This window comes from Mirounga leonina, unplaced genomic scaffold (assembly GCF_011800145.1).
Source record: "Mirounga leonina isolate KUSES-001 unplaced genomic scaffold, KU_Mleo_1.0 Mir_154, whole genome shotgun sequence".
In the NCBI taxonomy this organism is placed as follows: Eukaryota; Metazoa; Chordata; class Mammalia; order Carnivora; family Phocidae; genus Mirounga; species Mirounga leonina.
The window spans coordinates 54,501,703-54,513,826 of NW_023270389.1; the positions used below are offsets into that span (position 1 = coordinate 54,501,703).

Here is a 12,124-nt window from a genome sequence, read left to right on the forward strand (position 1 = left end):
GGACTCGATCCAGGGACTCCAGGATTATGACCTGAGCCGAAGGCAGTCGCTTAACCAACTGAGCCACCCAGGCGCCCCTGTTTTTCTCTTTGGTATTAACATTTTATTCATATTTACAGCACCAATAGCTGACTTTTATTATTTGTATTTCATTACTCCATTTATACATATACGTGTGTGTGTGTGTGTGTGTGTGTGTGTTTAAAAAAAGATTTTATTTGAGAGAGAAAGAGCTCAAGTGAGTGGGGAGAAGGGGAAAGGGAGAGGGAAAGAATCGCAAGCAGACTCTGCTGAGGGCGGAGTCTAATGCAGGGCTCGATCTCACCACCCTGAAATCATGACCTGAGCCGAAACCAAGGGTCAGACTCTTAACCAACTGAGCCACCCAGGCACCCATATATTTCTTATAAGAAATCTCAAGACCTCTACAGAATGAAGCAGAGTAGTAGTTCACCATCAGGGTTACCCACAAAGTTTCTGTTTGTTTTTACTGAGGTATAATGGAGATTTAACACTGTATTAGTTTCAGGTTCAATATTTGTATGTATTATGAAATGATCATCAAGTAAGTCTAGTTAACATCTGTCACTATATATAGTTACAAAAAAAATTTTTTTTTTTGGTGAGGAGAACTTTTCTCAAGATCTACTTTCTCAGCAAATTTCCGTTTTTGTTTTTTTTGAGAGAGGGAGAGAGAGAATCCCAAGCAGGCTCCACGCCTAGCATGGAGCCCGAACGCAGGGCTTGATCTCACCACCCTGTGTTCATGACCAGAGCTGAGATTAAGAGTCAGATGCTTAACTGACTAAACCACCCAGGTACCCCTCAGCAACTTTCAAATCACAACACAGTATTATGGTCAAAGGGTATAAACTACTAGTTATAAAATAAGTCATGGGGATGTAATGTACAGCATGGTGACTATAGTTAATACTGTGGCATATTTAAATGGTTTTTTAAAAAACCACAATGCTGGAATCTAACTTCAGACTACCCTCTTACTTCTGGAATGGGGTCCTTCAAGCTATACTTTTAAAAATGCTAAGATAAAGAGTAAGTAACTATATCAAAGTACTGGATTAAAGATAATATTATCAATAAATAACATCATTATGCTTTGTTAAAATTGACTTTTGTGGCAGAAACAAAAGCCATTAAGCAGGAGTGCTAGAATAGGGTCACAAGCAGTCTTTATGCCTATGTGTCAAATATAAATTGGGAAAACATAAGCATAACTGTTATAAACTACCCAGTCCTGGGGTGCCTGGGTGGCACAGTCGATTAAGCATCCACAACTCTTGGATTCAGCTCAGGTTGTGATCTTGGTGTTCTGAGATACAGAGCCCTGCATCAATCAGGCTCTGCGCTCAGTGTGGACTCTTTCTCCTCTGCCCCTCCCCCGGCATGCTCTCTCTCTAAAATAATCTAAAAAAGAAAAGAAAAGAAAAGAAAAGACAAACCCCACAACTACCCCGTCCTGGCAGAAATTAATTCAGGGATTCTGTATTAATAAACACTATGCTGATGAGGCTGAGAGCAAGAACAGCAGAATGACATGGCAGGGATACAAACAATTGCTTTTAAAGTCTAAACCTGTGCCTTCCAATACACTTGTCATTAGTCACAACTACATATACAGCTTACATTATTTTTCTATGGAACAGGCCCGGTCTTAAGAAGTAGATCTTCCAAGGCAATCATTAAAATGGGGATTACAAATACAAAATGTCAGTGCACTGCTACTCCACCTCCCATGGCTATGGAAGACATTACTAATTAATCACCGAGCTCTTTTTTTTTGCACAGCTGGAAAGTAGGCCCAAACTTTCCAACAATGTTGCAAGTAGCTAATACCAATTAAAAGATTTCCTTAATCACAAAGCTAACTTACAATGACTCTTTCAAAAACCAGTTTCTTCTCTACTTGTCATCACTATCCCCACTGCCTTTGTTCCCTGCCTAGCGCTCTCCACCCCCGCTCCTGCCTCCTATATGCTATTCTCTGCCAAGGCCCCACACACACCCCAAGTCAGGCGCGGATTTACAGCTGCTGTGGCAAGGTGGCATGCGGCCTTTTAGGTCCCTTAACAACTATTTCCTCTGATTTCCCATTGTTCTGGGATTGTTGTTATCCTTGTCTTCAAGAATATTTAAGGTCTCACTTTGTTCAATAAAGTCTTGACTGAAACCACCAGAAGCTAAGTTTCAGGACCTACAATCAACATGCTTAATCATTTAAAGGCATTTTGTAAAAGGGTCATCCTAGCTTCTGGGGGAAAAGGAGGAGCAGTAGGGATATGGCAAGATGGCTCGGCAGTTACAAAAGCACGTACCTATATGGCTGAAGTGAAGAAGTGAATAACTCTTGAGCCTGGGACGCAGCAGGCCCAGCACCCAGACTCAGCTGGGCTTGGTGCTGTCCTTGTAGCGGCGCATAAATGGGGATTGGGATCTGCTGAACCGAAGTTGGCTGCAATGCAATAAAAAACACATGAACACCACATACACAAATCACGATATTTGGGAAAATAAAAATCTGAGATATGAAAAGAATAAAAGATATATATCTATATATAGATACAGATATGTATCAGCTCCCTTTTGAAACAAAACCAAATGGAAGCATCTAAATTTTCCTTTCAATACATTATTTACTCTACATTGTTAGCCATTAAGCTTTGGAAAATTTGGGAAAGTTTGAAAATTTTGCCAGTACACATCAAGGTAATCATGGACTGTCCCATGTTGTCGATAGAAGATTTTAACTTCTAAGAGCCTTTATTTGTAGCCTAAGATATCTATTACACCATTAGCATGCCAAGAAACAAATACATAATGGAAGAAGTCTGTGGTATTTACCTGAGAGAGACCTGGTTGGAAGCCTTGTTGTTGAGCCAAGGATGGTGGAGCCAAGCGTGCATGTTGGGTATTGAATAAATGACTTGTGTCCATATAGAAAGCAGGGATTTGAGCTATATAGACCAGACCATCAGGGAAAACAAGCAGTTTTAAGTGTCTAAGCTTCAGAATTTTCCAAATAGTAACTAAAAACCAAGTTTTGTAGCAGATTTCAAATTAAGTGAGCCCACTGAAAACTAATACAGCCAAGGAAAAACTAGAAATATGAAGACAGAAAACTTCTAGCAGACAGTATATACAAATTAAAACAAAATTCTAGTACAGTTGACCCCTGAACATGGGTCTGAACTGCGTATTTTTTTTTCAAAAAATTCAGTGCAGTATTGTAAACGTAATTTTCTCATGATTTTCTTAGCAACATTTTCTTTTCTCTAGCTTACTTTATTGTAAGAATGCAGGGTATAATACAGATAACATACAAAATATGTGTTAATGAACTGTTTATGTTATCACTAAGGCTTCTGGTCAAAGGTAAGATATTTGTAGTTAAATCTGGAGGAGTGAAAAGTTTTATGTGGATTTCTGACTGTGTAGGGTGTCGGCACCCCTAACCCTTGCATTGTTCAAGGGTCAATTGTACTTGTGAGGGTATGGAAAAACAGACACTCATACACTGCCAGTGGGGTATTAACTAGTGAAATTGGACAGGATCTACTCAAAGTGAAAATGAACCTACCGGTTTACCAGCAAATCTATTCTAATTTTATATCTAGTTACTAGAATTTAATAAAATATTTCAAAGGAACTGGTATTTAATAACTGAAAGAATCTGGTTTATATTCTTAACAGATTTCTATGTATTATATAAATTATTTTGTGATCTGCTCTTTTTATATAATAGTATGTTTTGGAGAACTTCCCATATTATTTTTGTCACCATTATAAAAAATACTGCAATGAATGAACACTCTCATATATATGTCTCTCATTAATAGCTAAGTTTATCTATATAAGATTCCTATGAAAATTGTTACTACAGTTAAGTATGTACATGTAAAATATTCCAATCCTTTTCTAAAAGAATTATGTCAATTTATATACTAACCAGTAATGCACTTTAAGAAATTATTAATAATACCTTTGACCCTTATAGAAACTGGGTATTATCAATCTTTCTAATATTTCCCACAGAAAGGCAAGAAATAGCCTCATTGTTCTTTTATTTTGAATTTAAATCATTAGTGAATTAGAATATTTTTCAAATATTTACTACTTAAGATTAACATTGTGATATTTAGTAGGGTAAGTTACCCCAATATCCAACATATAATTTTTTTCTTCTTTGCCAATCTTAGGTTTATTCTTCCCTATGAATTTTATTATTGATTTGTCAAGTTTCGGGTAATAAAGTTTTATAACTTGACTGGAATAACATGAAATGTGTAAGTTATTCTGCAAATTATTAGACACGAATCTAATATATATATAACATACGTGTAAGAAAGAACTGCCAAGAGCCCCCCCAGAATACTTATCAAAGAGACAGAACATTAAATTCTATGATGAATTGAGCGAACCAAATGGAAGCCTTGAGCGAACAAAAGTACACCTGTAAACAATTCTTCTGACTCCCTTACGTGCCCATCCCCCCCTCCCCAAAAGCTCTTACCTGCTGCCGACTGGGACACATAGACCTGTGGGCTCTGCTGCTGCTGCTGGGCAATAAGGGAAGGCACGCAGCTTAACTGTGAGAAATGACCCGCCGAGGGCAGGCTGCTCGTCTGTAACTGCTGGGGTTTCACTTTACAAATGTTAGGAGGATCTGATGTGCTTGTAGATTTTGTACTCAAAGAAGAGGTAGTGTATGTACCAGCTCCTATATGTGGGAGAGGGGAAAAGGCAGCATTTCGTAAAGTGCCACAGTGGTTCACTGTAAAAACAACTCAAGTGCCAGCTGGACACTGGAAAATTCATGTTTATGCCCTGCACATGCTCAAGTAACAATCACCAAATATAAACAAGACTATAAAATCTGGAGAAATATAGTACAATAGATAAATGCAAAGAGAATAAAGTTAAAAGATAAAACAAAATAAGGTGGCCAAGAGCCTATAAGATTGTTAGTTTAGCCTCAAGCTAATAGTTTTTTAATCATCACAAAGAAAAGGATGGTCAAGAGCTTCATTCATTTATGAACAGGCATAAATATAACAACACAGAAGGATAAAATGCTGCACCTTAGGAATAACTAAGAATGTAGGGGTGCCTGGCTGGCTCCGTTGGAACAGCACCCACTCTTGATCTCAGGGTCAAAAGTTCAAGACCCACATTGGATGTAGATTAATAAATAAACTTAAAAAGAAAATGTAAATGCACCTGGAGAGATCACAACTGCTCCTAAAAAGTCATGTGAACAAAAGGTCAGATTTTTCTTCTTTCCAGCAAAATACCTTACAGGCAAATACCTTACAGGTAATCTTAAGACCTTCATTCATTTATGAATAAATAAATAAATGAATACATATTTATTTAAAGATTTTATTTATTTATTTGACAGAGAGAGACAGCAAGAGAGAGAACACAAGCAGCGGGAGTAGGAGAGAAAGAAGCAAACTTCCCACAGAGCAGAGAGTGATGCGGGGCTCGATCCCAGGACTCTGGGATCATGACCCGAGCCGAAGGCAGATGCTCAACAGCTGAGCCACCCAGGCGCCCCTCATTTATGAATAAATATTTAAACATTTACTAAGGTCAGGCATAAACATAAGAACACCTAAGTGCTATACCTTAATAATCATTAAGGTGAAAGGGGCCTTTACAGATCACAATTGCTCCTTAACAGCCATATAAACTTAAGGTTATACTTAGTCCTGACTCTCCTTGTATATATACCAGCAAAAAAACAGGTATATAATAATACCTTAAAAAGAAAATAAATTAATAATAAGTAGAATTATAAAACTTAAGATCTTGAAGGGTCAATTAGTTCTGCTGATCAGTGAGTGTTGATGACTGTAATACTGGAGTGAATGACAATATTGGTATCTGATTAAAAAGTGAGTGCAGTCATCATTATTTTCAGACTTCAAATGACGTTTGATCTAAGAGAGGACCCAAGATCAAGGTACCTTTGTTCTTCCACTTGAGTCTCTACCAGTAGAATGACTGGGCAAGAAATATAAAAATTTATCCTAATTGAGGAGAGTGTGGGGAAACCAGACCTGGAAGAAAGGAGTACACTTGACCCTGGAACAATGCAGGTTTAAACTGTGTGTGGGTCCACTTATACGCAGACTTTTTTTCAATTAAATACAGTACAGTACTGTAAATGTATCTTCTAATTTTAATAACATTCTTTCTCTAGCTTACTTTATTGTAAGAATACAGTTGTATGTTAATTGGCTATTTATGTTATCAGTAAGGCTTCCAGTCAATAGTAGGCTCTTAGTAGTTAATTTGGGGGGAGTGATATTTGGGTTTCTGACTGCATGTGTTGGTCGGCAAGTGTCAGGGCCTCTACCCCCTGCGTTAAGGGTCAACTGTGACGGGAAGGGAACCCTCCCAGTCCCTTTATTTCCTAATCTCTCCACCATACTGTATTCCTGGTTGCTTTATAGCCCCAACCCCTACCCACCCAAATGACTGGGGTTCCAGCTAGTAAGCATAATGAAGATGTCTTACAAATGGATGGTAGGGAATGCACTAAATGGTCTTAAAGACTTTAGGGAAGAGAAATAGAACATGCTCTTTGATTTGAATCTGTTTGTCTTAATACATACTTTTGATTCCATATAACATCAAAATAACTGTAGTACATCCCAAAGACCAATTCTTTCAGTACAGAATGCCAGAATAGTGAATAAAAACAAAACGAAACAAAACAACCCCCCCCCCCCCCCAAAAAAAAAAAAACCCAGGAGAGCATCACTAAATGAGAACCAGTCAAAGAAAGTAAATTCCGTGCTGGATATATCTTGTATCTTTTGGAAAGCAGCTTTTGCTTCTTTGGAAACATTAGATAATACCAGGAAAGCCTGGAAGGAAATTTCTGTTTTCAACAGAAGAAATATGGTTATACATATGGTAAAAGGGTGTACTTTCCTGGAGTCAAGCATTTCAGAAATTATTCAACTGTAAAGCCCCCAAATGAAATACAGTTTAATGAAAGGATTACGTGCTAGTGAAAAATTTAAGGAAGAAAAGCACTTTCTAACTTGGGATGTTGATGGACTCTCCTTATAAAACAAGCAAAACAACCCCCTCTCCCCGCTGGGCCAAAAAAACCAATATATATCACCTACTCAAATAGCAAACTGGAAATTCTCTACCCCTAACTCTTCACCAGAAAATACATGTCATCCCAAAAGATTCAGGCCAACAGCTCCTTCAAATTAGATACAGACCACAAAAATTTACCACCTGTGTGATTCTGTATTATTTCTGAGTTGGACTAATTAGCTGTATATGAGTTAAAAAATAAAAATCAAAAGATGAATTTTATAGAAAAATGTAGGGGAACAAGATAAACACCTTTTCACCAATTACTTATTAATGCCTATAATGGGGGCAGGGGAGCATGACACAGAGGGCATGGGGGTGGGCAGAGGTCCAGCAAGCAAAGTGTTTTAGTAAACCATCAATGACTGTCAAACTAAAATTGGAAGAGGGGGGAGGGTGTAAGAATGGCAAGAAGAGTTTACAAAATAGCTGATAATTAGATCTTGTACAGTCTTACAGATTTTATAAATAATAAATTTGGGGGGATAGTAAACAGGAAAAGATCATAAGAAATTTTAAATAATTAAGACATTTAAAGGAAAGGTACAAAAACCTTCTACCTGATAGTGATGTTGTGGGAGTGACTGAAGCAACAGGAATCTGAGGCATGGATGCACTTGAGAATGAACTGTAATTGGCAGTGCTTGGCCCACCGGCACTACTGCTGACTCCACTTGCAATTGGAGGTGCTGTGGAAGTTACTGGAGATCCCTTCTCCCTTACAGTTGGAGAATTCTCCCAGGCCTTGCGTGCAGACTCCATCTACAATACAATGGACATTTTTTAAAAGCAAAAAACCCAAAAAACAAAAAACACTATGCTAACACAGAATATATATATACGCAAACATATGTGTGTGTATATTTTTAAATCCCAAATATAATCTTTCAAAAAACTGCAAAAATGAGAGATTTAAGACCCCTAAGGCTTTCAAACCTTTCCCTTTCCCTTTATCTTTCTTTACTCTAATTGGGAGACAGTGGGCTGTAATTATGTCTCTAAAGAGAGCTTGTTGACAGCTTTGGCAAAGAAGTCAGCAAAATATGAAGTCACGCTTCTGTACCATGTAAATGAGTCCCTATCCCACTGGTGAATAAGGAAACAGAAATACCATGATCCTTAAGGACTGACCTAAGGCTCTGATTCCAGTCAGAAAGGCACTAAAGGCCCTCCATAAATACCCATTCCTTCCATTCTTTCTCTGTAAGGCAGCGGGTTCTCAATGGCAGATGACAGGTACCTTTTGTTTGACTGTTTTATGTTCAGTGTCTTAAAAGGCAAAGTAACCAACCAGATAGGTTTTAGGCTTGGGTGCAGTGAAAATATGTCTTGTTTTACATCTAGACCTCATCAAGCATTTCAGATACTGACTGCTGCCATTTGTATTTGTGGCTATAGGTTTTAGCTGTAGTCTCCTAGTTTCTTAAAATGTAGAAACAGATTGGGGTGCCTGGGTAACTCAGTCAGTTAAGCATCCAACTCTAGTTTTTGGCTCAAGTCATGATCTCAGGGCTGGGGGACTGAGCCCTCAGTCGGGCTCTGCGTTGGAAATTCTCCCTCTCCCTCTGCTCCTCACCCTGCCTGTGTGCCCCTCCTTCTAAAATTAATAGAATCTTTTTCAAAAATGTAGAAACACATCTTATTTTATCTGTCTAGACCAGTGCTATTCAACATATAAATGCAAGTCATATGTATAATTTTAAATTTTCTAATAGCCACATTTAAAAAAATAAATAATACTAATTTTGATGACATATTTTATTCAACCCAGTGTATCTACAATATAATTAAAACCTATAATCAACACAAAAATTGACATGTTTTAACTTTTTATTTTATTTTTTTTTAAAGATTTTATTTATTTATTTGACAGAGAGAGAGAGCACAGGTAGGCAGAACAGCGGGCAGAGGGAGAGGGAGAAGCAAACTCCCCGCCGAGCAAGGAGCCCGATATGGGGCTCGATCCCAGGACCCTGGGATCATGACCTGAGCTGAAGGCAGACGCTTAATGACTGAGCCACCCAGGCGCCCCGTTTAACTTTTTAAATATTAACATTTCAGATCCAGTGTATTTTATTTTACACTTACAGCACATACTACAAGTTGGATTAGCCGCATTCAAGTGCTTAATAACGACACGTGGCTAGTGGATCCTAAACTGAGGGCACAGATGTAGGTCCTCAACAGGAAGGAAACAGATACATAGATTGTGAAGTTTTTACTACTAGTCAAATACTGGGCTGAGGAAAAATCAAACAAACAAAAAACTCCACAAGGTAATCTATAAAATTGAGCTACCAAAAAATCAAGTAACAATTATTAATACCATAGTTAGGAAGCTGTCGGCCCTTGAAGTACCAACTTTAAAATTTTTAACCTTATTTTAATTGTAAGAATGATAAATCGTTACATATCTTCCCTGTTTTCTTGTTAAAACACATGTTACTTATAATTAACTTTTTCTTAGATGACTAATATCATCACTGTAATACCAAAACATGGGACACTTTGCTTGAGTCTTCTCACAATCACCTTGATAGTTTCAAATGTGTTTTATTTTAAAACAAAAGTCTTGAGAAGTAAAAATAAATAAATAAATAATTTAAAAAATTAGGAAGTTAGACAAAATGTAATCTGTACTGAGATTTTATGGTTTAGAGCAATTTTATAGAGCACATAATGCCTTTTATACTAGTTTTGTCTTGCTGGAACACATAAATTATAGCTAATCAAACTTGTAAAATATACGGGCCACACACATGTGGCTTCATTTCATTTCTTCAGCAACAAGGAGATTTAGATTTTATTTTTGGAAATTCAAGGAAACAAATACAATTATTTAATTATACTAATTTTCCCCTTGACAAATATGCTGTCAATAAAATCCATGTAATAAAACTCTTCTATACTTTATACATTACCCAAATAGAAATGTCAGAAGTAGTAGAAGTAAAAGAAACCAAAGAAAGTGTTAAGCTAATGAAATTTAATTTACATTATTTCTTCTTGGAATATTAAAAACTTTAAGTGAAAGGCAAGGTTGAATGAGTTCTCTGAAGAATTAACAACTGGCCTGAAGAATAATTTATGATCTTATATTTGCTTATGTGAAACTAGACTAGCCTTGACTAGCATGTAGTCAAACCACACAAAAGACACAGAAACAGACTGAGATAGTCATTCCAGTGGGAAAATTATAAAGGCTGAGCAGGAACTGGCAGTAAAGAGTAAGGACTGGGCAACGATGGGGGCTGACATAAAGCAGAAGTGGTTGTCTCATAAAATTTTACTCTTAAACTTCTAGAAATGAACACTGGCCAACATGGTTCCCCCTCTCATGAAGACCATCAAAGATTCCCTGTCAACCAATACAGCAGCATTAGGAAGTCCTGCTATAGAGGTTAAATACTTGCCCAGATTATAAAACTGAACACCAAAAATGGGATAAATATATGCACTTTAAAAACATCTTCACTTAATTTCATGTCCCTTTTTTAACCACTGACTAATCTGGAGATGAACAACTGACTTAAAATTCTCTCAAATAACTGTACAAAAAGCATTAGTAACATAGCTCAGTATTATAAACACAATAGGAGATAAAAAAAAATAAAGGCTTATTTTTTGATATTAAAGAAAGTCTATAATCTCTTTTGCCCTCTTATTAAAAAATTATCCAACAAAAATCAAATCAAAATCACATGTATTAATCAATTACCTCTTCATAAAATATTCTAATTGTTACAGTGCATTCATTCACTTCACACAGTTTATAGGAAAGACAGAAAATTAGCAGTCTTACCATTACGGGAACGTAGGATATAAAAAAACAAAACAAAACCAAAAAAACATGCAACACACCAAGCCAGTTGGTTTTATACACAACTAATATACTCAAAAATCAAGGTCTCTAAGAGGAATTCAGTATAAACATGAAATATAAATGCTTTCCTGTGTTTTAAAGACAAAATTCACAAGCATAATAGGCCTCCTTTAAAGTGGTATTAGAAGTTAATAAAATTTTAAGGTATAATTTGACATAACTCTATTTCCTCAGCTTAGTATTGTTGCTTACCATACAAAATGAATAAAAATATCAAAAGAGTATTTTTAACTTATGTACCCTAGCATGCATCATCAAGGATCTTTAGAGAAGGATGTTGTACATACCTTGAAGGTGAGGCTGAAAGTAGTGGGAGGAGCTGAAGTTAGGCTGGAGCTCTGTTGTATAGTCTCCCTCTTAGGGAGGGGGAGGGTGTTGGGCAAGGGCACCTGAAAAGGTAGGCAACACATATCATAATCTAAGTCTGCTACAAAAGTCCCATTACAGATAATGCTAATGTACTCTTCTTAGGGTATTTATTTTTCATCAGAGACAAAAGGAATATTTGATTATTTAGAGATACATTGTGTCTGCATTAATTGATAATTCTGGACATCTTAGAGAAATACTACCTGCTTTTTTAATGCACATAATTACAGAAAAAGAATCTGTCCCAAATATAAGGTATATACTTGAAGGCAGTGCCTCATGTATTTTAATGTGTACAACAGTCACCTGGGGATGTTATTAAAGTGCAGATTCTAGTCAGTTGGTTTGGGGTAAGGCCTGAAATTCTGCACTTCAAATGCAGTGATGCTGCTGGTCAGTGGACCATACATTGTGTAGCAAAGCTCTTAATTTCCACCTTTAAGGGATCCACAGATTCTATGAAAAGCATTTAAAATGATACTGTAAATATTAAGAAATTAACCTCTTTCCTGCAATATAGTCAACATTCTTTTTTTTTAAGATTATTTATTTGACAGAGAGAGACACTGTGAGAGAGGGAACACAAGCAGGGGGAGTGGGAGAAGGAGGAGGAGGCTTCCCGCAGAGCAGGGAGCCTGACTCGGGGCTCGATCCCAGCACCCTGGGATCATGACCCGAACCTAAGGCAGACGCTTAATGACTGAGCCACCCAGGCGCCCCTATAGTCAACATTCT

The 12,124-nt window shown here is 37.1% G+C and overlaps 1 protein-coding gene across 16 annotated transcripts in view; it reads right to left on the reverse strand.

The window, feature by feature from the left end:
• The window catches only part of PRRC2C (proline rich coiled-coil 2C), a 90,529-nt gene that overhangs the window by 8,759 nt on the left and 69,646 nt on the right, over window positions 1-12,124 (reverse strand). For all 16 annotated transcript variants that reach the window (XM_035010809.1, XM_035010810.1, XM_035010811.1 and 13 more), the window contains 5 exons: window positions 11,308-11,409; window positions 7,698-7,899; window positions 4,529-4,735; window positions 2,860-2,972; window positions 2,334-2,470 (listed from right to left, as the gene is read on the reverse strand). In XM_035010809.1, the coding sequence (XP_034866700.1) occupies window positions 2,334-2,470; window positions 2,860-2,972; window positions 4,529-4,735; window positions 7,698-7,899; window positions 11,308-11,409 (761 nt within the window). The remainder of the gene's footprint in view (window positions 1-2,333; window positions 2,471-2,859; window positions 2,973-4,528; window positions 4,736-7,697; window positions 7,900-11,307; window positions 11,410-12,124) is intronic.